We start from the raw sequence: 25,932 nt of genomic DNA, 5'->3' as shown, positions 1-25,932 counted from the left end.
CATAGAACAGTACAGCACAGAACAGGCCCTTCGGCACTCGATGTTGTGCTGAGCAATGATCACCCTACTCAAACATACGTATCCATCCTATACCCGTAACCCAACAACCACCCCCCCTTAACCTTACTTTTTAGGACACTACAGGCAATTTAGCATAGCCAATCCACCTAACCCGCACATCTTTGGACTGTGGGAGGAAACCGGAGCACCCAGAGGAAACCCACGCACACACCGGGAGGACGTGCAGACTCCACACAGACAGTGACCCAGCCGGGAATCGAACCTGGGACCCTGGAGCTGTGAAGCATTTATGCTAACCACCATGCCACCGTGCTGCCCCTATTCTTACTGATTGTGGTCTGTGGGTCAGAATGTCAAGGATCCAGTTGCAGAATGGGGAGCAAAGTCGTAGGTTTCGGAGCTTTGATGTGAGCTTGGCTGGGATTATGGTGTTGAAGGCGGAGCTGTAGTCAATAAATAGGAGTCTGATGTAGGAGTCCTTGTTGTCGAGATGCTCTAGGGCTGAGTGACGGCCAGGGAAATGGTGTCTGCTGTGGACCGGTTGCGGCGGTATGCGAATTGCAGTGGATCAAGGCATTCTGGGAGTATGGAGATGATGCGTTTCATGACCAACCTCTCAAAGCATTTCATTACAACTGAAGTCAGGGCCACCGGACTGTAGTCATTGAGGCACGTTGCCTGGTTCTTCTTTGGCACCGGTTTGATGGTGGTCTTCTTGAAGCAGGTGGGGACCTCGGAGTGGAGTAGGAACAGATTAAAGATGTCCACGAACACCTCTGCCAGCTGGTCTGCGCGGCTCTAAGTGCACGACAAGGGATCCCATCCGGATCCGTCACCTTCTGAGGGTTCACTTTCAGGAAGGCCGATCTAACTTCGGAAGCTGTGATGGTGGATATGGGTGAGTTATGGACTGCTGGGGCACTCAACAGCGGATTGTTGGTTTCCTGCTCGAACCGAGCATAGAATGCATTGAGTTCATCAGAGAGGGGTGCGCGGCTGCCAGAGATACTGTTCGGCTTTGCTTTGTAGCCAGTTATGTTGTCTAGTCCTCTCCACAACCGCCGAGAGTCTGTCTGTGATTCTATCTTGGTTTGATATTCTCTCTTGGCACCTCGGATGGCTTTGTGGAGGTTGTACCTGGAGTTCTTGTATAGGTCAGGGTCGTCTGACTTGAACGCCTCAGACCTGTCCTTCAATAGGGATTCAATCTCGCGATTGAGCCATGGTTTCCGGTTGGCGAACGTACGTATTGCTTTCTTTGGCATTCAGTCGTCCACACATTTGCTAATGAAGTCTGTGACGGTGGTGGCATATTCATTTAAGTTAGTCGCTGAGTTCTTAAATATGGACCAGTCCACTGTCTCTAAGCAGTCACGTGAGAAATGACTTTGTCAGGTAGATGCTAGTGTTATGGCTGTACTGGTACAACTTGATTGGAGGTGCAGGTGTTTCTGGTACACAAGTCTTCAACACGACAGCTGGGATGTTGCCAAGGCTCATAATCTCTTGTGTCCAACGTGTTCAGCAACTTCTTGATATCAAGTGGAGTGATCCAAATTGGTTGAAGACTAACTTCTGTGATACTGGAGATTTCAGGAAGATCATTTCTGACTGAAAATAGTTACAAAAGCTTCATCTTTACCTTTTGCATTCATGGCGAATTGCACCATCATTGAGGGTGGAAACGTTCATGCCTCTTTCTCCTGTTGTTCAATTGTCCACCATCATTCACAACTGAATGTGGAAAGGCTAGGAAGCTTTGATCTGCTCTGTTGGTTGTGGAATCATATAAACTCTGTCTATTGCATGCTGCTTCAGCTGTTTAGCATGCATAGCCTTGAGCCTGTACTTTCGTCAGATTGGCAACTCATTTTTAGATAGGCCTAGTGTTGCTCATAGCGTGCTTTTGTACAAAACTTATTGAACAAGCGATTTGTCCCATTGTTTGATGGTAACGGTAGAGTGAGGGATATGCCAGGCCATGAGTTTACAGATTGTGGTGGTATCCAATTCTAATGATGATGATGATGGTGGCCAAAGAGGATATTAAGATTTGAACTACGAGATCCGTTCTGAATCTGATCCATTTAACATGGTGCGAGTGCATAGTGGGCATAGGATGTGCTTTTATCTCATCTGGTGCTTAGGTCAATAGCTGGTGGTCCATCCAGTTTTATTCTGACTGTTTTTCACTGCAACTTGATACAGCATACATGGTCTGCGAGGCCATTCCAGAGAACAGTGTAAGAGCAGCATATTTCCTTCCCTTTATATTCTAGCCCACTGGTAATAAAGACAAACATTCCATTCGTCTTAGTGATTTTTTTTGGACTGCTAAATTTCTGTGATCGTTGTGCATGGATCCCCAAATTTCTTTGGGCATCTACAGTTCCTAGGTTTTCATTATTTAAGATGTGGAGATGCCGGCATTGGACTAGGGTGGGCACAGTCAGAAGCCTTACAACTCCAGGTTAAAGTCCAACAGGTTTATTTAGAATCACTAGCTTTTGGAGCACAGCTCCTGCATGTGAAAATCCCACCCTTTGACTTTCATGCACGCACACTTGCAAAGTTTGTGCATACGCACCTGTTCCTGTCTGGGAATCCCCCTCTCAGCCAAGGGCTCATTATCCAAGTGAAAATGTTTAATGGTTTGTTGCCACCCTGATGATTGTTTTGATCCTCTGCTAATGGGAACAGAATATGTGGGGCTGCTCATATTCCCCTGAGGCCATTGTCTTTTTGCACGTGTGAGGTCTCCATCTCAATGTATCGGAATCCGGAAGGTACAGTGATACAAATTGTTTAACCATTTTTGCCTGCGAGCTCTAGTCACATTTTAGTCTTTGTTTTAAAAAGTTCATTTGAGTTTTCAGCTGGTGAATTTAAAGTCTTATTTGATATCAAGCATGTTTTCTTGGCAGTACATGTAATGAGATGTCCCTAAATATTTGACTTCCCATTGCTATGCATTCCTGAGGTGCAGAGGTTATGCCATGATAAATTGCCCTTTAGTGTCCAAAGATGTGAAGGTTAGGTCACGGGGCTAGGGTGACGGATTGGACTTGGGTACAGTACTCTTTTGGAGGGTCGGTGAAGACTTGATGGGCCAAATTGCCTCCTTCAGCACTGTGGAGATTCTATGATTGGATAAAAATTAACATAAATTACCATTGGGTCCATTTGAAGTTAATAGGAAATATATTTTTGAATATTTCATTAATACTTAAGTATATCAAACAGTGTTTATTATTGAATTTATTGCATTGAATGTTCTTAATTACTATGAGGCAAGAATATAAACCGGTTAGGTTGATCTCTTACCCGTAACCATGGCTAGGTGACATTTTATATTTAGTTATAGTTTGTTATTCTTGAGGAAGATAAGATCATCCTCCTTGGGGACTTCAAATCCAGGGTTGGAAAGGACTCCCAAATCTGGGAAGGAATGTGCGGAAAGGAAAGAGTTGGGAATTGCAACTCCGATGGGGTTCTCATGTTCGCCAATGCATGGAACACCAGTTTGTCATCACTAACACACTGTTCTGCCAAAAAGACAAGTTCAAGGGTGCTTTTATGATTGACGGGCTGTGACTAGTGGTGTTCCTATGGAAGACCCTGTTAAAGTCGAGAGAAATTCATCAACATCTTCTGACCCCGTCCTGGACAACAAGATGTCGGCAACAGTCCTCACCGACGGAAATAAGATAGAAACTTCAAGGTCAAGACTGGAGTCAAACAGGAATGTGTCATCACCCCAGCCTTTTCTTCATCTGCATCGCCACCATCCTTCACCTTGTCAAGAGCAAGCTTCCCAGTGTAGTGTGCATCGTCTACAGGATGGACAGGACGTTTTTAAAACTCGACCGGTTGAAATTGAAGAAGAAAATTACACTGACATCACTCGTGGTGCTTCAGTCTGCGGGTGTCATTGAGAGACCGAATCTTACCCTGGGGTGGGTGGGAAAGGACTTGCGTCTTCTTGAGGTTCAGACTGAGACCCATTCTTTGGTTTGCTTCCAGAAGGTATCTTCGGTCTCTCATTCCATCAAAATCAATGGAGAAACCTTCCCAATTGTGAAACATTTCCCATACCTGGGGAGCCACCTCAAAAGCTGACATCAGTGTGAAGATCTAATTCATATCCAATCCACGAGCGCCTCCTTCGGACGCCCAGGGACGAGAGTCAAGGCCTCGACATCCGTGCTGACATCAAGATCCTCTTGTGCAAGGCAGTCGTATTCCCAACTCTTCTATATGGTTCAGAAACTTGAACAGTGTACAGACATCGCCTCGAAGCCCTGGAGATGGAGACGTACCGTCAATGCCCTCTGAGACAGATTCTCCCATCATCTGGGAGGACAGGCGTACTAATATCAGTGTCCTTGATGGAGCCAAGAGAACTAGCATTGAGGCCATTATGATCTGAAACCACCTCCACTGGGCCAGCTATGTGCTTCAGATGTCAGAGTCCCGACTTCCAAAGCAAATCACCTTTCAAACAAGAGGACAAAGGAAGTGCTTCAAAAACATCCTGAAGGCTTATCTCAAGAAATGCAACATTGATGCCGATGCCTGGGAGACCCCTGTGCAGAAGCGACCTATTTGGAGGAACCTCCTAATTAAAGGGTCACAATTCTATCAGAACACCCAATGGCAAGAAGAGACCCAGAACTGGAGCCTGAGAAAGGAATACCAGCGATCCAGAGTGCAAGGACCGATCCCATCTCCTGGAAACACCTGCCAAGTGTGCGGTCGAAGATGCGGCTCCAGGATTGGGCTCAACAACCATGCAAGAACCAGTAGCATGGAGTTTCTTAGGAGGACAATCATTCTCATTAGTGAATGATCGCCAAAACAATAAAAAGACGGTTGTTATTCGGAAACATAGCTTGATAGATTTTCAAAAAATGTATATTTTGTTGCTCTGGAAATGTTCTTCGGAAAATATCATCAAATTGTCATGTTCTAGAGCTTCAAGTAATTGTGTAGTGTAGCAATCTATTCTGCAAAATGGTTGCAACACTATAGCTTTTAAGCTTGTTTGTTCATGTACTTTGTGATCTCCAACATCTGCATGAAATAAAATTGTCTTGAAAGATTGCTGATTGAGATCGATAGAGTGTTAATGATTTCCTTGAGTGTTCAATATAATTTCTGTTCGCACATATTCCTGCTATCATGAACAAAATTAGAATAGTAAATTAACTTGTACAACACATTACAAAGTCTCATTATGTATTTGCAAAGAGTAAACATAGTATTCCACAAATGTCATTTTTTTTCTAATTGGTTACTAATCTGCAATCGAGCTTTATTATTCAAAACATTTTGCCTTGCAGGTTATCAGTTTAATGTTCTCAAGACTTAAGACTATTCAAGATTAATATATATGATAGCATGTATGTTTTAAATCTCTGCCAGGTACTTCTGTAATAATGCTATCGGTATTAAGTGGGAAGATTCAGAGTTGATGCCAGGATGAGGAGCATTGTGTATGTAAAAAATCAAATTGCTTTTGAAGTCCAATCTGCTTGTACAAGATAAGGGGAAACTCATTTTCGATTCTCAGAAGTTAAAAGCGGTATAAAATTTAGCATGCTAGACAATAACCACAAAAGCTGTTTCTGCAGATTTTGAATGTCATTAGAACTAATAGTATATAATAGATTCCTTTGGGCAATCATTAGCAATTTTCATTAATTTGCTGTGGAACTGATCTTGAAGATTGAAGATATAACTTGATATTTTCAAAACGTTTTTCTGTTACAATACAGAAGCGTAGTAAAGGTTCTGTAAATTAAATGTTACATTAGTAGCCACCTTCTGACAACAAAAATATGGGCTGGATACTCCGCACCCCGACGCCAAAATCGCATTTTGCGACAAGAGCGGAGAATCCGTTTTCCCACAGGAAATTGAGTCCGCTATTCTCCGCCCCACGAAAAGTGGCGTACTCTGGGAGTACGCTGCGCCAAGTAGCCACTGCCTCAGGCCATTGCCTGAGGCCCGCCCCACTATTCTCCGTCCCTGACCAGCTGAATTCTCAACGGCATGGTTCTAATCTGGTTCTGCGTTTCGGGAACCTTGCATGGTGGCTGCGGACTCCATCCCGGGCCGCCACAGTCGGTGGAGGGCCGATCGGAGGGCAGAAGTGGCCTCATTTGGGACTGGGGGCTATGTGTGCAGGCGGTCCAGGGTGGGCAAGCGTCCAATGCGGGGCACTATTTCGGCGGCCAGGTCCGTAGGCTGAGCCCGCCATGGGCGGCCACTAGAGGCCACCGCCTTGCGCATGTGCGGCCTCTGACCCGGACGTGCGGGGGGGCCGTATCGGCAGCTGGAGCTGCGAGCTCCACGGCTGCTGCCTGCCCGCCCCCTGAAAGACGGTGAATCTGTGGCCTTTTGACGCCAGTTTTCCTGCCGTATAAGACCACAGTTTTCACGACGGCTTGGGGACATTGTCCCAAAAGCGGAGAATCCAGTCCCACATTTTTCATACTTTTGTATCACTATTTCCACTTTAAAACGCTGTGTCCACATTTATAATGAAAACTACAACAGAATTTATCAACATGTAATCACATTCTCATGTTTCTACTGGTACTATGCAACATGATTTTTGCAGCTCCTGACTCCTGGGCATGCTTTCCAGCTATCTGCTTCCCCTATTGCTCTAAATATTCTGAAATTAGATTAAGAATTTAATTCTGCATGCGGATTATCCTCTGCCCTGCACTTTATCTGAAGACTACATTTGTTCCCAACTATCCATATGTAGTGCATTACTTAAGTCCAGATTTATTTCTTCAAATTATGTATTAATTACTAATGATGAAAGCAAGGTTTAATAATAATTGTTTCATTTCCTTCCCTAGTTCTCAGTGGATTGTGTTCCAATGATTGTCCAGACAAGGTCACTGTAAGTAATGATTTGTTATCTTTACTCGGCACTGTAACTTCCATTTTAGTTGTAAAACATTTGAAGATGGTGAAAAGTAATACTGAATTCTGAAAAACATTTGACATACAGCACAATTAAGCAGTTTACATTCCAGCGAGGTGGGTCTGGAAAAAAAACATTTTCCTGCACATTCTATTATGAAATTGCAATACAAATGTTATATTAAAAACATTTGTTATGGGCCAGGGTTTAGAGAACCCCAAAGTGTATCGTGGAGTTCACCTGACCCACAACTTTTAATAGATTGTGGTATGGGGAGCACACGGCCCACTCTACAGGTGTGGTACAGCAGAAATGGAAAAGTTTATTTTTAAAGCAAACCAATGTTTATTCTTTGAACTCAAGTTAACCTTTTTAAAACATACAGTGAACATCTTAGCAACCATCAGTTCAAATATAACCCCCAAAGAATATAACACAAAGTAATCCTTAAGCTGTCCTTTTAACATCCATAAGACTTAAAAAAAGAACTTTTAACAGAAGCACCTCAGGTTAAAGTCACTACTGAGAGCAGGTATTAGATTTAAATCGCAAAAGGATCGATTTACAGTCTTTAGATTACAGAGAGAGAGATGAATACCCCTTCTGGCTGTGACTGCAGCTATCCAGCTCTGAAAACGAAACTAAAATACACCCTGCAGCAAACAGCCTAAAACGAAAGTAAAAAGCTGACAGGCAGCCCAGCTCCACCCACATTCTGACATCACTGATAAACATCCATTTCATAAAGGTACATTTCATAAACACCCATTTCTTAAAGGTAGTCTCACATGACACATTCAAAAGTCAAATAATTAAATGCTCTTCTGTTGATTACAATATACTGTAAGCTAGTAACCATCTGTTGGGGAAACTAGAGTGCCGATATATTCTTGAACATCCAATTTTTTTTTAAATTTAGAGTACCCAATTCATTTTTTTCCAATTAAGGGGCAATTTAGCGTGTTCAATCCACCTAACCTGCACATCTTTGGGTTGTGAGGGCGAAACCCACATAGGCACGGGGAGAATGTGCAAACTCCACACGGTCAGTGACTCAGAGCCAGATCGAACCTGGGACCTCGGCACAGTGAGACTGCAGTGCTACCACAGCGCCACCGTACTGCCCTAACGTCCAATGATTAACAATAGTCGCATAATGTGGAGATGCCGGCATTGGACTGGGGTGAGTACAGTAAGAAGTCTTACAACACCAGGTTAAAGTCCAAGGTTTGTTTTGAATCACTAGCTTTCGGAGCACTGCACCTTCCTCAGGTGAATGAAGTTCTGGAATCCACCTCTTCATTCACCTGAGGAAGGAACAGTGCACTGAAAGCTAGTGATTCGAAACAAATCTGTTTGACTTTAACCTGGTGTTGTAAGACTTCTTTCGGTAATAGTAGCATAGACATTGAAAGTGAATCCAATGTGGAAGCATTGAGTGTGTTATGTAAAACTTTTAGTATTATAAGTTAAAGCTTTGTACGCTAAGATTTGCCAGATTCAAATAATTAATTACACATAGTATATTGTATTTTTGGCAACTGTTTTCTCAAATCATAGTCATTTTGGTTGGCCGTGATAAGAGAAAGAACGACAATCAAATTTCTATCGTAATCAGAACATTGCAGTCAAAATAGCTCCAGGTGTTTTCAAAACTATGAACCAAACTATGTATTTTGCTTAGATAATATGCATCTTTTGTTTTGGATTTGTTGTCTTGGAAAAGATGAACAATGATGTTACTCACCTATCTGTATTACAGTAAGTAGTCTTACAACATCAGGTTTAAGTCCAACAGGTTTTTTTTGAATCACTAGCTATCGGAGCGTAGCTCCTTCATCCGCTGCGCTCCGAAGCTAGTGATTCGAAACAACCCTGTTGGAAGACTTCTTACTATGCCCACCCCAGTCCAATGCTGGCATCTCCACATCATGGCTATCTGTATTATATCGGGGCTATGAGTTATTTGGCACAGTAATCAATCTGAATTACACTGGGATAAGCAAGTGGTGAAAATGACCTTCAAAATAATTGTCGTTACTTACCACCCTTGGCAAGTTCAGTGTTTTACAAAACATAAACCGAGTTAATGATGGAGGAATATGGTAATCCTATTTGGCAGCCGGCGAAGAAAACCCATCCTTTTTCTCCTGGACTCAATCCAAACCTTCAAAGCATTCGAGGCTAGGGGATTTCTGAATATACCTTTATCAAAATTTAAAAGCTATGGAGAGACTGTCTGTGTTCAGTCAGATTCTGAGTAGAGCAACACTGGAATTGCTCACGCTCGAGTTAAACCTCTATTTTTACTTCCAGAAACCCAGAGCTTCTGCAACTGAAACTCAGTTTCAATCTTGAAAACAAAAAGTCGAGTACCAAAGCTTTACACAGCGTCAATGCATAATGGACCCTTTCACAGTTGATGCTGTCACCTGCAACTCTGTCCCTCATAAGTAAAATTTTAAATACAGAGGGATGATCATTGAAAAACTATGCCTGCTGGAGTATGAGTTTTCTCGATTGTTGAGCCTCATTCAAATGTTTGCATTTTTCATCTTTTAACGGTAGGAAGAAAACGTTGAGGTGATCCTTTTAGCAATCCTCAAACTTACCAATAACTTAGAAAATGATCTATTAGGCTCATTTAAATATGCATGGCTTGTTTGAGGCTGCAGTCTGCCTGCTCCTCGAAGGCACGGGCCGCACCGGTGAGGCCTCACCCAGGCACTGATTAGTCCTTGTCTCCACAAGTGGAGACCAGGTGGCATAGCCCCACTAGGGGTCTCTGAGGCCATTGAAGCTCCCTGGGGGATGGGAACAGGGCAGGGCAATGTCCTGGCACAGGCACCCTGGCAATACCAACCTGACACTGGCAGGATGCCCGATTGACACTGTCAGGGTGTCAGGAGCATTGTCCAAGTCTCAAGAGGGGACTATATCCATAAAAGGAATAGGTGAAATAAAGTTATGAGAGGTGGGGTGGGGGGGGAAGAGAGGGAGGAGCCTTAAAGGCGGGTGGGCCTTCAGCGACCCCTTAGTGAAGTGTGCTGGGGTTGGGGGCGGGGGGGGGGGGGGGGGAGATGCCCATGTCTGCAGGGGCTTGCGCTGAGCATGGGTGTGGGGACCCTCAAGCTCACTTCAAGATTGGGCACCCTTTCAAAATGTTGCCCCGATCGCTGAGGAGCCGGTCTGAAATGAAAATGAAATGAAAATTGCTTATTGTCACAAGTAGGCTTCAAATTAAGTTACCGTGAAAAGCCCCTAGTCGCCACATTCTGGCGCCTGTTCACGGTAACTTAACTGGCACAGGAATTGAACCGTGCTGCTGGCCTGCCTTGGTCTGCTTTAAAAGCCAGCTCTTTAGCCCTGTGCTAAACCTGGCCAGCGAGTTTAGTTTTCCACTGCTGAAAAAATTTCCAAGCGTGGGTGACAAACTCCCCAAGCCCCCAAGAAAATAACGGAGTGTGGGTGAGGCGGTAGCGTAGTAATATTGTGACTGGACTGGTGATCCATAGACCCAGGGTAATACTCTAGGCACCCAGGTTTGAATCCCGCCATGACAGGTGGTGTAAATTGAATCCAATAAATATCTGGAAATAAAAGATAATGTCCCACGAACCGATTGTCATTAAAAAAAAAAAAAACAGCTAGTTTGCTGATGTCCTTTAGGGAAGGAAATCTGCCATCCTTCCCTGGTCTGGTCTACTCCAGATCCACAGCAACATGGTTTTCTGTTTCTTAAATGCCCTTTGAAATGGCCTAACAATCCACTCAGCTGCATAAAAACCTCTACAAAGTCGATAAAAAGATAAGAACCAGACAAACCACCCCTCATCGACCTGGGCACTGGAAACAACAGCGACAAACACAGCCTGGAAAATCCTCCTTGCTAACATCTGAGGGCTTGTGCCAAAATTGTGAAAGCTGTCTCTCAGACTACTCGGGCAACAGCCTCACATAGTCATATTCACCAATCATACATTACAGATAACATCCCAGGCACTACTATCACCATCCCTGGGTATATTCTATCCGATAGTCCCAACGACAGAACAGACCCAGCAAAGCTGGGAGGGAGTTCTCTTGGGAAGCACTGAGGGTGGCAAGGGCGCAGAATGTCCTCGGGGTCGGAGACTTCAATGTCCATCAACAAGAGTGGCTCGGTAGCACCACTACTGATCGAGCTGGCCGAGTCCTAAAGGAGATAACTGCTAGATTGTGATAGGAAGTGGGGGAACCAACAAGAGAGAAAAACATACTTGACCTCATCCTCGCCAATCTGCCTGCCGCAGATGCATCTTTCCATTACAGTATCAGTAGGATTGACCACGGCAAAGTCCCATCTTCACATTGAGGATACCGTCCATCATGTTGTGTGGCACTACCACTGTGCAAAATGGAATAGATTCAGAACAGATCTAGAAAATCAACTGGGCATCCATGAGGCACTGTGGGCCATCAGCAACAGCAGATTGGACTTGGTCACTATCTGTAACCTAATGGACAGGCTATCCCTCACTCAACCATTACCACCAACCCTGGTTCAATGAAGACCCAGCAAAGCTGGGAGGGAGTTCTCTTGGGAAGCACTGAGGGTGGCAAGGGCGCAGAATGTCCTCGGGGTCGGAGACTTCAATGTCCATCAACAAGAGTGGCTCGGTAGCAGAGAGGCAGCAGCAGCCATACTGAAAAATAAGATGTCAACCTGGTGAAGTCACAACACAGGGCAACTTGCATGCCAAACAATATAAGCAGCAAGTGATAGACAGGGTAAGCAATCCCACAAACAACAGATCAGATCTAAGCTCAGCAGTACTGCCACAACTAGTCGTGAATGGTGGTGGACAATTAAACTGCTCTTGGAGGAAACACAGTGGACAATTAAACAACAGTAGAGGATTAGGCTCCACAAATATTCCCATCCTCAAAGATGGAGGAGCCCTGCACATCTGTGCAAAAGACCAGGCTGAAGCATTCGCAATAATCTTCAGCCAGAAGTGCCAATTGGATTATCCATCTCGGTCTCCTCCAGAGGTTCCAAGGATCATAGATGCCAGTCTTCAGCCAATTCGATTCACCTCACGTGATAGGCACTGGATACTGCAACGGCTAAAGGCCCTGTCAATATTCTGGCAATAGTACAGAAGACTTGTGCTCCAGAACTTGCTGCGTGCCTACCTAAGCTGTTCCAGTACAACTACAACGCTGGTATCAACCTGGTGTCAGGGTCCCTCCTGTTTGTTCCCTGTTTATTCCTTTATTTCTTTCCCCTTTCTTTAATTTTGTGATTACACTTTTGATCCATAGATGAGTAATGGACCTGTGATTTTAAGCCTGTATCTTTAAGGCAATGCAGCATGCTCACGGTCTTTACCTTTAATTCAAGCAGGAGAGTTGTAGCCTTTGCCTTTAATTCGAGTAGGAAAGATATGTGATGACTCAGTTTGACTGATTTGACTGGTGGCCAATGGACTGGCTCAAAATGCCGGGCTGTGTTGGTACTTTGTGAAACGAAATGAAATGAAAATCGCTTATTGTCGCAAGTAGGCATCAAATGAAGTTACTGTGAAAAGTCCCTAGTCGCCACATTCCGGCGCCTGTTCGGGGAGGCTGGTACGGGAATTGAACCGTGCTGCTGGCCTGCCTTAGTCTGCTTTAAAAGCCAGCTCTTTAGCCCTGTGCTAAACCAACCCCAGGCTAAACCAGCCCCAGATGATTGGTTTGGATTTCTTTGGAATATTTAATAATAATCATTATTGTCACAAGTAGGCTTACATTAACACTGCAGTGAAGTTACTGTGAAAACCCCCTAGCCGCCACATTCCGACGTGTGTTGGGTTCACAGAGGGATAAATCAGAATGTCCAATTCACCTAACAGCACGTCTTTTGGGACTTGCGGGAGGAAACTGGCGCATCCGGAGGAAACCCGCGCAGACACAGGGAGAACATGCAGACTCCACACAGACAGTGACCCAAGCCAGGAATCAAACCTGGGACCCTGGCATTGTGAAGCAACAGTGCTAGCCACTGTGCTATCCTTCTCACAGTCACAAGGCTGGGTTGTCTTTTGTTTCGCTAGCGGTTCAGAAGCTGGAAGAATCATCTGCTTTTCTCTCTCTGATATGATGAAATCTCTCTCAAAATCATGTGTAAGAACTCCTCTCTTTCCCCGTAAGGTTGAATGTAATTTTATCAAAACTGCAAAGAATTGAGATCAAAACATGGGCTGGAAGCTGGGTTTGGTGTGATACAAAAAGTCTTAAGAGATAAGTAGTCTTGAAGGTGATCCTTCAAGTTGAAGGCCGCAGTTTTATAAAGGCGAAACTGTCTCCAGAAGTAATCCTACTGCCTGCGACTTCTGAATGAATGTTCTTGCAAGAAGACTATTATCAACTGTACACCGGTGTCTTTGATCAACAAGCTTGCTGGGAGGAACGCCTGCTGCAAGGAATTGAACATTGAAAGCAAGGGCTCTTATCCTTTCTACGTTATACTTTAGTACCTTTACCCCTTTCCACGTGTGTGTATGTGTGTGTGTGGAGGTAGAGTGGGAAAGTTAAGGGGGGGGGGGGGGGTGGTAGGTTAGCTTGCCATTATTCAGTTGTAATTACTGCATATTTCATATTTACCTGTGTTATAAATAAACAGTAATTGTGTTTCAACTTACAAACCTGGTGACTGTAAATTATTGGGCAGTCAAGGGCCAAAGTATTCGGGGATTTTTATACAAATTATTAATTAATTCACTTGTGTTGACACTCTGGGGCCTGTGGGCTGGAATTGACCGTGCACTCACCCAGGGAGTCGTAACACCAGCAAAGCGGAAATTCTCCCCGGTATGTCCTGTACACAAAAAGCAGGATAAATCTAACTTGCAATTACCACCCTACAAGTCTATTCTCAATCATCAGTAAAGTGATGCAAGGGGTCATCAACAGCACTATATCAAGTGTAATTACTTAGCAATAACCTGCTCGCTGACGCAGAGTTTGTGTTCTGCCAGGGTCACTCAGCTCCTGACCTCATTACAGCCTTGGTTCAAACAAAGAGCTGAACTCCAGAGGTGCGAGTGACTGTTCTTGACATCTAGTTAGATTTATTCGAGTATGGCATCAAGGAGCCCTAGCAAAACTGGAGTCAATGAGAATCAGGGGAAAACTTTCCACTGGTTTGAGTCATAAATATAATAATCACTTTTTGTCACAAGTAGGCTTCAATGAAGTCACTGTGAAAAGCCCCTAGTCGCCACATTCTGGCGCCTGTTTGAGGAGGCCGGTACGGGAATTGAACCTGCGTTGCTGGCCTTGTTCTGCATTACAAGCTAGCTGTTTAGCATAAAGGAAGATTGTTGAGGTTAGTGGCGGTCAGTCAACTCAGACCTGGGATATCACTGCAGGAGGTCTTCAGGATAGTGTCCTAGGCCCAACCATCTTCAGCTGCTTCATCAATGACGTTCCTTCCAACATAAGGTCAGATGCAGCGATGTTAGCTGATGATTGCACAATGTTCAGCATTATTCGTGACTCCTCAGACACTGAAGCAGTCCATGTGCAACTGCAGCAAGATCTGGACAAGTGGTAAGTAACATTCACACCATACAACTGCCAGGGAATGACCATCTCCAATAAGAGAGAATCAAACCATTGCCCCTTGTCATTCAATGACATTGCCATCACTAAATTCCCCACTATCAACATCCTGGGGGTTAGCATTGACCACAAACTGAACTGGACTAGCCATATAAACACTGTGGCTACAAGAGTAGGTCAGAGGCTAGGAATCCCACAGCAAGTAACTCACCTTCTAACTCTCCAAAGCCTGTCCACCACCTTCAGGGCAGGGGTCAGGAGTGTGATGGAATTCTCCCCACTTGCCTGGATGAGTGCAGCCCCAACAATGCTCAAGAAGCTCAATGCCATCCAGGAGAAAGCAGCCCTGCTTGACTAGCACCCCTTCCACAAACATTCACTACCTCCACCACTGACACGCACAGTAGGAGCAGTGTATACCATCTACAGGATGCACGACAGGAACTCACCAGAACAAAATAAAGGTCTATATTTCACCCAAAAAGTCAGCAGTAAACACCCTGCCAAACTTGTCCAAAATGACACTTGGAGCGGAATCCACCTGTATGGGAACAGAGTCCCATAGCGTACGTTTAGCCAAGTGTTTCCAGGCACTCAGAGTGCAGAGAAACGCCATGCTGTTGAAAGACCATTCGGATTGATGGGGTCCTCAGCGGGGAATGGGTGGCTGAGACCGTACTTGGACGCCTTTTCTGCGCTGAGGAGCTTTGCTCACCGGAACGGCTCGGTGCAGGGAGAGATTAAAATGGTGTCCTCAACTCTCATCCCGGCACAACCTGTGAACCTCCCTAAGCTCAACTGTATCCAATCCCTGTCCCTATCACGTGTAAAATGGCAGCTGGGCACCTTTGCTGTCAGCCTGACATCCTGTCAGTGCCCTTGCCAGCTGGCAGTGACACCTTGGCATCCTGCCAGTGTTCCAGACTTACAGTGCCAGGGTGTCACCCTGTCCAGAGGGCAAGCGTTGGGGGCATCCGATTCCCCAGGGAGACTCCACCACCCCCCCCCCCCCCCCCCCCCTCCCCCAGTGCCGTTCCATTTGGTCCGTGTTTGTGGAGACCAGCACTGAACTGTGCTCACCTGAGGTCTTCTGGCAAAGGGGTTAGACTCCACGCCTTTTGCCAGGATGTGATCCCGCCCGCAGTGGGTGTGATACACATCATGACATCTGTCGAGATCGCGCTGATCTCTCAAGGCATGGCAAGCAAGGTAGATCCCGGAAGAGGGATCTCGCAGCATCTATCAGCGGTGCTGCTTTTTGGGCGGAATACGACCAGTAGATCTCACCCGTAGTCGTTTTTTGGGAGAATTGCGACCATTATTTTCCTTTACTCTATATTGACTTTATATTTATGTCGGGCAAAGTTTGATCTGTAAATAAGTTCACTGTACCCTGTGTTCAATGATTCCTAGCAGGTTGGAAACTTTTGCTCTCAGTTTGTTTTGAGGACACTGAATGAAATCAATACATGTGTATGGCATAATCCAAGTTTTACCAAGCTTTGGAAAATAAGGGTTTTAAAGACATGTTCTGTATCATTAATAGCAGTCATGTTTTGACTGATGGTAATTTTCTCTGTTACTTTCAACGCATTTACAATTGTCTTGCATATACTTGTAGTTTCACACCTATCTATTGAGATTCTAGTCCGATCGCAACCAGTGTACTTATATTGCCAGCGAAAGGGAAATGCTGGAAAATCTCAGCAAGTCTGGCAGCATCTGTAGGGAGAGAAAAGAGCTAACGTTTCAAGTCCGATGCCTCTTTGTCAAAGCTTTGACAAAGAGTCATCGGACTCGAAACGTTAGCTCTTTTCTCTCCCTACAGATGCTCCAGACTTGCTGAGATTTTCCCTTTCGTTTCAGATTCCAGCATCCACAGTAATTTGCTTTTATACTTATATTGCCAGACATGGCGCAGTGTTTAGAATGAAGCAAACATTGATTACTACATTTTCATAGGTTTGTGGAATTGTCCTTTGGTAACTTAACCCTCATTAATAGTTAATCAAAAAATTATTCATTCAGAGTGAAGGAAGCAATTAATTATGCTAGCAGCTGGATGTAGTGAAAGATTTCCATAAAGCTGTTCACCGTTAAGCTTGACTCATTGATTATAAAGGATAATTGATGGAGTCCGGTAATAATGGCCAGGATTTTCCCCTACCCGGCGAGGTGGGGGGTCCCGGCGGGACGGAGTGGCATGAACCACTCCAGCGTCAGGCCTCCCCAAAGGTGCAGAATTCTCCGCACCTTTAGGGGCCAAGCACTAACATTGAGGGGCGAGGCCCGCGCCAGAGTGGCTCCCGACGCTGGCCAGCGCGAACGGCCTTTGGTGCCCCGCCAGCCGGGGCCGAAAGGCCTTTGCCGGCTGGCGGAAGTCCGCGCATACGCCGGTGCATCAGCGGCTGCTGACATCATACTGGCGCATGCGCAGGGGAGGAGGGCTCTTCCGCCCCCGCCATGGTGAAGGCCATGGCGGGGCGGTAGAAAAAGAGTGCCCCCACGGCACAGGCCAGCCCGCCTATCGGTCGGCCACAATCGCGGGCCAGGCCACCATGGGGGCACCCCCCCGGGGTCAGATCGCCCCGCGCCGCCAATCCCGCCGGTCAGGTAAGTGTTTTGATTCCCGCTGGCGGGAGAGGCCTGTCAGCGGCAGGACTTCGGCCCATCGCAGGCCGGAGAATCGCCGCGGAGGGGCCGCCGACCGGCGCAGCACGTTTCCAGCCCCCGCCGAATCTCGGGGGGTGAAGACTTTGGAACACGGCGGGGGCGGGATTGATGCTGACCCCGGGCGACCCCCCGGGGGTCGGAGAATTCCGCCCAATAGCTTTATTGAAAATTTGGAGGCAGTTTTGCCAACACTTTGGGTTGGGGGCAGGGTCAAGGGAAATGCCGTTTCGGGGAAACCACAGATTTGAGCCAGGGAGGTGGGATGGAAATTTTCGGAAATGGGAGGAGAAGGGGATAAAGACACTAAAAGATTTGTTTCTTGGGGGTCGGTTTGCAGGATTGAAGGAGCTGGAAGCGAAGTATGGGCTGGAGCAGGGGGAATTGTTTAGATACATGCAGGTTTGAGATTTTGCCAGAAAGGAGATGCAGAACTTCCCGGAGGAGCCGGCCTCCACATTGCTGGATGAGGTGCTGACGACAGGGGGACTGAAGAAGGAGGTAGTGCCAGCAGTCTATGGAGCTAAATTGGAAGAGGAGAAGGCACCACTGGAAGGGATCAAAGCAAAGTGAGAGGAAGAGTTGGGAGAGGATATGGAGGAGGGGTTCTGGCGTGAGGTGCTCCGGAGAGTGAATGCCTCTACCTTGTGCGCAAGGTTGGGGCTGATACAGCTGAAGGTGGTATACAGAGAACACCTCACGCGGGCGAGGATGAGCCGATTCTTTGAATTAGTTGAAGATGTGTGTTAACGTTGCGGGAGGGGCCCAGCTAAGCACGTTCATATGTTTTGGTCCTGTCCAAAGCTAGAGGATTACTGGAAGGAGGTTTTTAGGGTAAAGTGGTGCACATGACACTGGACCCGGGCCCCTGGGAGGCCATATTCGGGGTGTCGGACCAGCCAGGGTTGGAAACGGGTGCGGAGGCAGATCTTGTAGCCTTCACCTCATTGATCGCCCGAAGGCGGGTCCTGATGGGTTGGAGAGCAGCCTCTCCACCCTGTGCCCTGGCGTTGCGGGGGACCTGCTGGAATTCTTGACTCTTGAGAAAGTTAAGTTTGAACTGAGGGGAAGGACAGAGGGGTTCTACAATTCATGGGCATTATTCATTATGCACTTTCAAGAACTGGATAACATTGAACATTAGTTGGGGGGGTGGGTGGGAAGGTTGGGGGGAGGGGGCGATGGGTGTTAATGGTGGCTATGGGAGATTCCTGATTTCTTTTTGTCAGTTGTTTATGTGAACATGCGGGTGAATGCTTTGGGTTTGGTGGGAGGATGGAATCGTTGTTATTGATATGGGGATTGACATATTTGTTACTGATTTATTGCTTATTGTTGGTGGGTGTAAATTTGAGAGAAAATGCGAAAAAGGAGGAGAATAAAGAAATATTTTTTTAAAAATAAATAAAGGATAATTGATGACAAGCTATTCTATATTGAAGTTACTGTATGAGCGGGGAGAGCTAAATAAATTGGCTGGCGCTCCTATAGCTTCCATTTATATGGGTTAAGTCAATGGCAAGTCTACATAAACCTCAGAATAAATTGGCTTCAATTCAGTGAAAATTTATTGTGGAGATCCTGGGAAGATAGAATTATGAACCACCACTTCTTATTTTGATTTGTTTTGTAATGTCCAACATAGCAGACGGATGGTATAGATGAATGGGCGCACGGTGGCACAGTGGTTAACACTGCTGTCTCACAGGGACCTGGGTTCAATTTCGGCCTTGGGTGACTGTGTGGAGTTTGCACTTTCTCCCCATGTCTGCATGGGTTTCCTCCCGGGTGCTCCGGTTTCCTCCCACAGTCCAAATATGTGCAGGTTAGGTGGATTGGACATTCTAAATTGCCCCTTCGTGTCCAGAAGGTTAGGTTACTGGGTTTCGGGGATAGAGTGGAGGTGTGGGATTAAGTAGGGTGCTCTTTCCAAGGGCCTGTGCAGACTCGATGGGCTGAATGGCCTCTTGCATTATAAATTCTATGATTTTTATGAATGGAAGACAAGATAATATATTGACAAAGTGATAAAATTAACTGCTACTGTAGTTAAAGACAAATGTAAATAAAGGGTTACGGTGTATTTTCAAACAGATGCCCACATTAATCAAATGACAATTCTTTTGATAATGGATTTTTAAGACTAATTTTCTGAAGCAAATTAGCTGTAAGGTGCAAACTAATTCAAAGTTAGCATATTCAACAAAAATGCATAGCAGCAAAATATACATACTTCTCTTTGCCCTAGCAAAATAACTTTGGTGCAAGGGCCAAAGTTACTAGACCACCTCAAAGTGGGTGGTCCTGTCTTGCATTTGGGCATCTGTGAATTTTGTAAGGACTAAAGCTTCCCCCTTCCAGGAAGTAGCAAAGGACAAGGTGTGGGGTTGGTGGTTTCCTGTGCTGAGAGTTCCCTTATTTTCAGCATAGGAGGAGATAAGGAATAGAGTGGTTGTCAGTACCCAGTGGACTTGTGGGCAATGGCAGGATGAGGATTCATCAAAGGAACATTTTACCTCCCTGTATAAAAGCAAATTACTGCGGATGCTGGAATCTGAAACGAAAGGGACAATGCTGGAAAATCTCAGCAGGTCTGGCAGCATCTGTCGGGAGAGAAAAGAGCTAACGTTTCAAGTGCGATGTCTCTTTATCAAAAGTTCAAAAACAGGAAGGCCGATTACTACCTGAATGGTTGTAAATTGGGAGAGGGCAGTGTGCAGCGGGACCTGGGTGTCCTTGTGCACCAGTCGTCAAAGGTAAGCATGCAGGTGCAGCAGGCGGTAAAGAAGACTAATGGTATGTTGGCCTTCATTGCGAGAGGGTTTGATTATAGAAGCAGGGATGTGTTACTGCAATTATACAGAGCCTTGGTGAGGCCACACCTGGAGTATTGTGTGCAGTTTTGGTCTCCTTCTCTGAGGAAGGATGTTCTTGCTCTCAAGAGAGTGCAACGAAGGTTTACCAGACAGATTCCAGGGATAGCGGGACTGTCATATGAGAAGAGATTGACTATGTTGGGATTGTTCCCGCTGGAGTTCAGAAGAATGAGGTGGGATCTCATAGAGACTGATAAAATTTTAACAGGACTAGACAGGGTAGATGCAGGGAAGATGTTACCAATGATCAGTGTGTCCAGAACAAGGGGACACAGTCTGAGGATTCAGGGTAAACCATTTTAGATAGACATAAAGAAGAGACATTTCTTCACACAAGAGTGGTGAGCCTGTGGAATTCATTACCACAGGAAGTCGTTGATGCTAAAACTTTGAATATATTCAAGAGGCGGCTAGATATAGCACTTGGGGAGAATGGGATCAAAGGCATTGGGGAGAAAGCAGGATTAGGCTATTGAGTTGGATGACCAGCCATGATCGTGATGAATGGCGGAGCAGGCTCGAAGAACCAAAAGGCCTTCTCCTGCTCCTATCCTTCTATCTATCTATCTATGTAAACCACGTTCATATGTTTTGGTCCTGTCCAAAGCTGGAGGATTACTGGAAGGAGGTATTTAGGATAATTTCTAAAGTAGTGCACGTGAAACTGGACCCGGGCTCTCCAGAGGCCATATTCGGGGTGTCAGACCAGCCGGGGTTGAAAACTGGTGCGGAGGCAGATGTTCATCACCCGAAGGTGGATCCTGTTAGGGTGGAGATCAACCTTTCCACCCTGTGCCCTGATGTGGCGGGGGGACCTGCTGGAATTCCTGACTCTTGAGACAGTCAAATTTAAACTGAGGGGAAGGATGGAGGGATTCTACAACTCATGGGAGCTATTCATTGTGCACTTTTGAGAATTGGATTACATCGAACATTGGGGGGGGGGGGGGGGGGGGGCGGGGAGGGTTGGAGGGAGGGGGACTGAATGTATGTGTTAATGGTGACTATAGGTGATTTCTGATTCTTTTTTGTTATTTGTTTATGTTAACATGTGGGCTGCTGTTTGGGGGTTTGGTGGGAGGATGGGATTGTTATTGATATGGGATTGACATTGCATTCTTTACTGATTATGTTGGTGAGTGTAAATTTGGGAGAAAATGTGATAAAGGAGGAGAATAAAATAGAGACTGCTACAGCATGAAGAATAAATAAACCAGCAGTGGCTGCTCAGCAACTGGGGCCATGTAAGGTAGAAAAGTTTTAGTTTAGCTCATTTGGTGGCACCTAGCAGGACTTTGGGGAGTGACCATCTCTCATCTCTGCCAGAAGAAAGACTGGGCAAGAAGGGAGCTGCAAAGAGGTAAGTTTCCTGAAGTACAAGTTACAATCCAGATAACCAGGTATTGGGACAGAAAGAATTTTAAGATGACTGGAGTTTAGTGAGCAGAGACCAAGATATTGTTCAGAGGAATTCAAGGCAGAGTAAACAGTATTCTGAGTTAAAGAGAGAATTGCAGTAACAAGATTTAAAATGGGACAGCAGCCTTCAAAGATAAAATAAATGTCTTTTTGCCATTTTAATACTGTCTGGGAATAGAAACTTGAAGCAATTGTGAGCAGTTTGCAAGCAATCAAGACAAAGAAACCCAAATGGGGTTGTTTTGAAATCCTAGACTGGATTTGCTGCAGCTTAGTTTAGAAGAGCCATTTAGAAAACCTGGTCTGGATTTTGGAGTGCAAACCGCTAAGGGAAAGTATTATTACAATGGAAGATTTTTGAAGTGTGTTTTTCAGAGTAGAGTTTGGAAACCCTCAGTGACAATCATCTGGAGATTCTGAAAAGAAACTCGCAGGCATTAATCCGTGTCAATCCTAAAATCTATATGTAATGGTTAAGCTGGGGAAATCATGGAACACTGTAATATAATCCAATTTTTCATGCTTAATACATTTTTTATCTTGATGTTAAAGCTAATTAGCTGTCTGTGACTCTCTGTTCTGCCGCGTTTTATAAAGAAAATGTAAAAGTTACGGTCTTTTGAGCCAGGATTTCATTCTAAGATTTTCCATCCTGTCACAACCTCAACTGGGATCAGAACACTTCATTTCAAAATGCTGCAGGGCACTTATTTATTTTGATGGGTAGCAGCGTCCCTTGTACTAGCAATTGTCGGATTATTTTCCAACATCTGGGACTCTACAGGCTCTCCTAATAACACAGGGTCTGCCCATTCACATGCAAATAATGGGACCTTTGCCTGACCTCTTATATTTTGGCAGGCTTCGCAGCTGAACTCCCACACAAGCACAAATTTGTACTTGAGCCTGGGTATCCCAAGTAGATTTTTCAGCCCCATATTTTTGCTTCTAGAATTGACAAGCATATGAAACCAACTGAAGAAAACGGATTCAGTTAAGTCAAGAAAATCTCCGAGAATCTTTTATCCGAAGCTCTATCAGCCACCATTTTGCTTCTTGCCTTTCGCCTCAGTTAATTCCTTGCACAGATTCCAAGATATGGCAAAGACCTGACCTCTCACTATGAATATCTATTTCTGTTGTAAACACTTTTCTATTTCTTTCCCACTGCCCTCGTATTGCAGTATTCAGTTTTTAATATATTTCCTGCCAACTCCTTCCTAGTGCGTCATTTCTTGCTGGGTATTCAGGTTGTAGCTTTTACTTTTTTCCAGTAAACCCAGATAATGGACCTTCCATGTATTTATTCCCAACCTACCCGCAATGTGCCACAGGTTATACCCACCTTTGATCAACAACACATAACATTTCTTTCTAACAGCATGCATTGCCTGCAGCAGACTATTCTCTCCCCAGCTTATCATGAGCAACTCAAAATGCCATTAGTTTCCTTTAATAATGATCATGTATTAGCTAACCTAACATTAAATTAGTTATGTTATTTATTTTCGATGTTCCTCTGGTTTTAAAGAAAATGTCTACATCTGATTCAAAATGCATAACACAATCTCTTCTTGCGATCATTTTGAGTTGAACTAATGCCCCATATATACATCCAATGTAGCATTTAATTTCATGCCAATATCACAGTTGCAGTGAAAGTGTACCGGAAGATAACTGAGGTTTTAAGGCTTCCAACATCTTGTAATTAGGAAAGTTAAAATGGAATTGCTTTCTTGTCATGAAAGACCTTGAAGATTTCCAATATTACCATATCGTTGCTCAAGGATTAATATTTACAATAAAAGTTTTGCAGTATCCTGTGTGCAATGAAGGGTTCGAATGTTGTTTATGTTGACATTTAAACCTGCAAACCATATATGTATTTAACTTAGCCAGTACTTGGCTCAGCAACATTTCATGCCTTTCATTTGGAGAGAAAATGGCACTCTGATCAACTGGTTTCCCACTGAGTGTGCCTTATGTCAGTAAAATTACTGTTGCTGGCATCTAAACAGCAGGAAGGAACCTGTAGCTATATCACATTATTTATGGCAAGGAAAATAATACATAGTGGTTTGCATATTTCATGGAAAGTTGAAAGTTAAATAAATACTATTACGATCCTAGGTCAGAAATCCCCTCCTATGTTTTTGGAAGATCCAGTTAAGGACCAATAAAGTTTTGTTTGAAGTACACAGAATTTGAGATACAAGACACTTGCTAAGATAATAAAGCTACAAGATTCCTCGGATTTTGAACAAACAACAAAAATAATATTTACTACACTAGGTCAAATAGATAAAACAATTCAGAAAATCTATCGTGCACTCTAACATTCAAGGTTAACATAGACATAGTTATTAATATGAGGAACATGTGAATGAACAGGCAAACTGTGGTGAAACATGCTACGCTGTACAATACATAGTAAATGCGACCAAGACAGAACCCACAGATTTCTCAGCCACCCACTCAGACATCGGTAAACATTGTGAGTCGGCCAATCTTGTTGAAACTTTGTCACTCTCACGAGGGTCTCCCAAGTTTTTCATTTTATCAAAATCAAACCATTGAATTCCATCAAGGCTGCTTCAACTTGGGCTGCCTCAAAGACTGCACATCTCCCAGGTTTCAACCTCATCTCCTAAGACTCTATTGGCCTGGATTTCTGAGTCTGCACTCCCATCTCTACTTACTGACTCAATTGCAAGTCTTCTACAGCCAGCTTGCTTCATTAGCCCTGCATTGCACCAAGCCTAATCTCCCCAGCTAACCAAGTCATAAATGGCTCCAAGGCTTCTTCTGAGTCCGAACCCTTTCCAGCATGGATTCAGTGACCTTCTGCCACCTTCTCAGCTCCCCGTGACTTTGCCTGAGTCCTAGCTACACAGCTATCAAATGGCTCCTGGACCTTCTCCTGAAGCCCAATTGTCAGAAGTCTCGGTGGGAGAGCATTTTGGTGACAGTGACCACAACTCCTTGACCTTTACCATAGTCGTGGAGAGGGATAGAAACAGACAGTATGGGAAGGTATTTAATTGGGGGAGGGGAAATTATACTACGATTAGACAGGAGCTGAGGAGCATAAATTGGGAACAATTGTTCTTGGGGAAATTCACAAAGATAATGTGGGGGTTGTTTATGGAGCACTTGCTGCGAGTGCTGGATAGTTTTGTCCCACTGAGACGAGGAAGGAATGGTAAGGTGAAGGAGCCTTGGATGACAAGAAGTGGAGCTTCTAGTCAAGAGGAAGAAGGAAGCTTGAGGAACAAGGATCTGGCACGGCTCTAGAGGGTTACAAGGTAGCCAGGAAGAAACTCAACAATGGACTGAGGAGAGCATGGAAAACCCTGGCGGGAAGGATTAGGAAAAACCCCAAGGTGTTCTACACTAATGTGAGAAATAAGAGGATGATCAGAGTGGGAGTAGGGTCGATCAGCGGAGGGTACTTGTGCCGAGAGTCTGAGGAAATGGGGAGGCCCGAAATTAATATTTTGCTTCAGTATTCACGAGAGAGAGGGACCTTGTTGCTCATGAGAACAGTGTGAACTAGGTTAATAGACTCGAACAGGTTACTATTAAGAAGGAAGATGTGCTGGAAACTTTGAAAAGCGTCAGGATAGATAAGTCCCCTGGACCTGATTGGATATACCCACGGTTACTATGGGAAGCGAGGGAGGAGATTGCTGCGCCATTGGCAATAATCTTTGCATCCTCGCTCTCCACTATAGTTGTATCGGATGATTGGAGGGAGGCGAATGTTGTTCCCCTGTTCAAGAAAGGGAATAGGGAAATCCCTGGGAATTACAGACCCATCAGTCTTGCGTCTGTGGTGAGCAAAATATTGGAAAGGATTCTGAGAGATAGGATTTATGATTATTTAGAAAAACATAGTTTGATTAAAGATAGTCAGCATGGCTTTGTGAGAGGCAGGTCATGCCTCACAAGCCTCATTGAATTCTTTGAGGATGTGACGAGACACATTGATGAAGGTCGGGCAGTGGATGTGGTGTATATGGATTTCAGTAAGGCGTTTGGTAAAGTTCCCCATGATAGGCTCATTCAGAAAGTATGGGGCATGGGATACATGGAATTGGGCTGTCTGGATACAGAATTGGCTGGCCAAAAGAAGACAGCGAGTGGTAGTGGATGGAAAGTATTCCCACAGGGATCTGTTCTGGGACCTCTGCTCTTTTGCTCTTTGTGGTTTTTATAAATGACTTGGATGAGGAAGTGGAAGGGTGGGTTAGTAAGTTTGCCAATGACACGAAGGTTGGGGGAGTTGTAGATAGTGTTGAGGGCTGTTGCAGGTTACAACAGGACATTGACAGAATGCAGAGCTGGGCTGAGAAGTGGCAGCTGGAATTCAACCTGGCTAAATGTGAAGTGATTCATTTTGGAAGGACAAAT

At 44.9% G+C, this 25,932-nt stretch overlaps 1 protein-coding gene across 1 annotated transcript in view; it reads left to right on the top strand.

Annotated features, from left to right (window-relative positions):
- itfg1 (integrin alpha FG-GAP repeat containing 1) overlaps nt 1-25,932 on the top strand; it is a 357,461-nt gene that overhangs the window by 250,037 nt on the left and 81,492 nt on the right. The window contains exon 13 of the mRNA XM_038806657.1: nt 6,897-6,940. Within this exon, the coding sequence (XP_038662585.1) occupies nt 6,897-6,940 (44 nt within the window). The remainder of the gene's footprint in view (nt 1-6,896; nt 6,941-25,932) is intronic.

The sequence above is a fragment of the Scyliorhinus canicula genome, chromosome 9 (genome assembly GCF_902713615.1).
Source record: "Scyliorhinus canicula chromosome 9, sScyCan1.1, whole genome shotgun sequence".
Classification (NCBI taxonomy): Eukaryota; Metazoa; Chordata; class Chondrichthyes; order Carcharhiniformes; family Scyliorhinidae; genus Scyliorhinus; species Scyliorhinus canicula.
The sequence above is the reverse complement of the archived record's forward strand: the minus strand, read 5'-3'. Positions and strand labels throughout refer to the sequence as shown.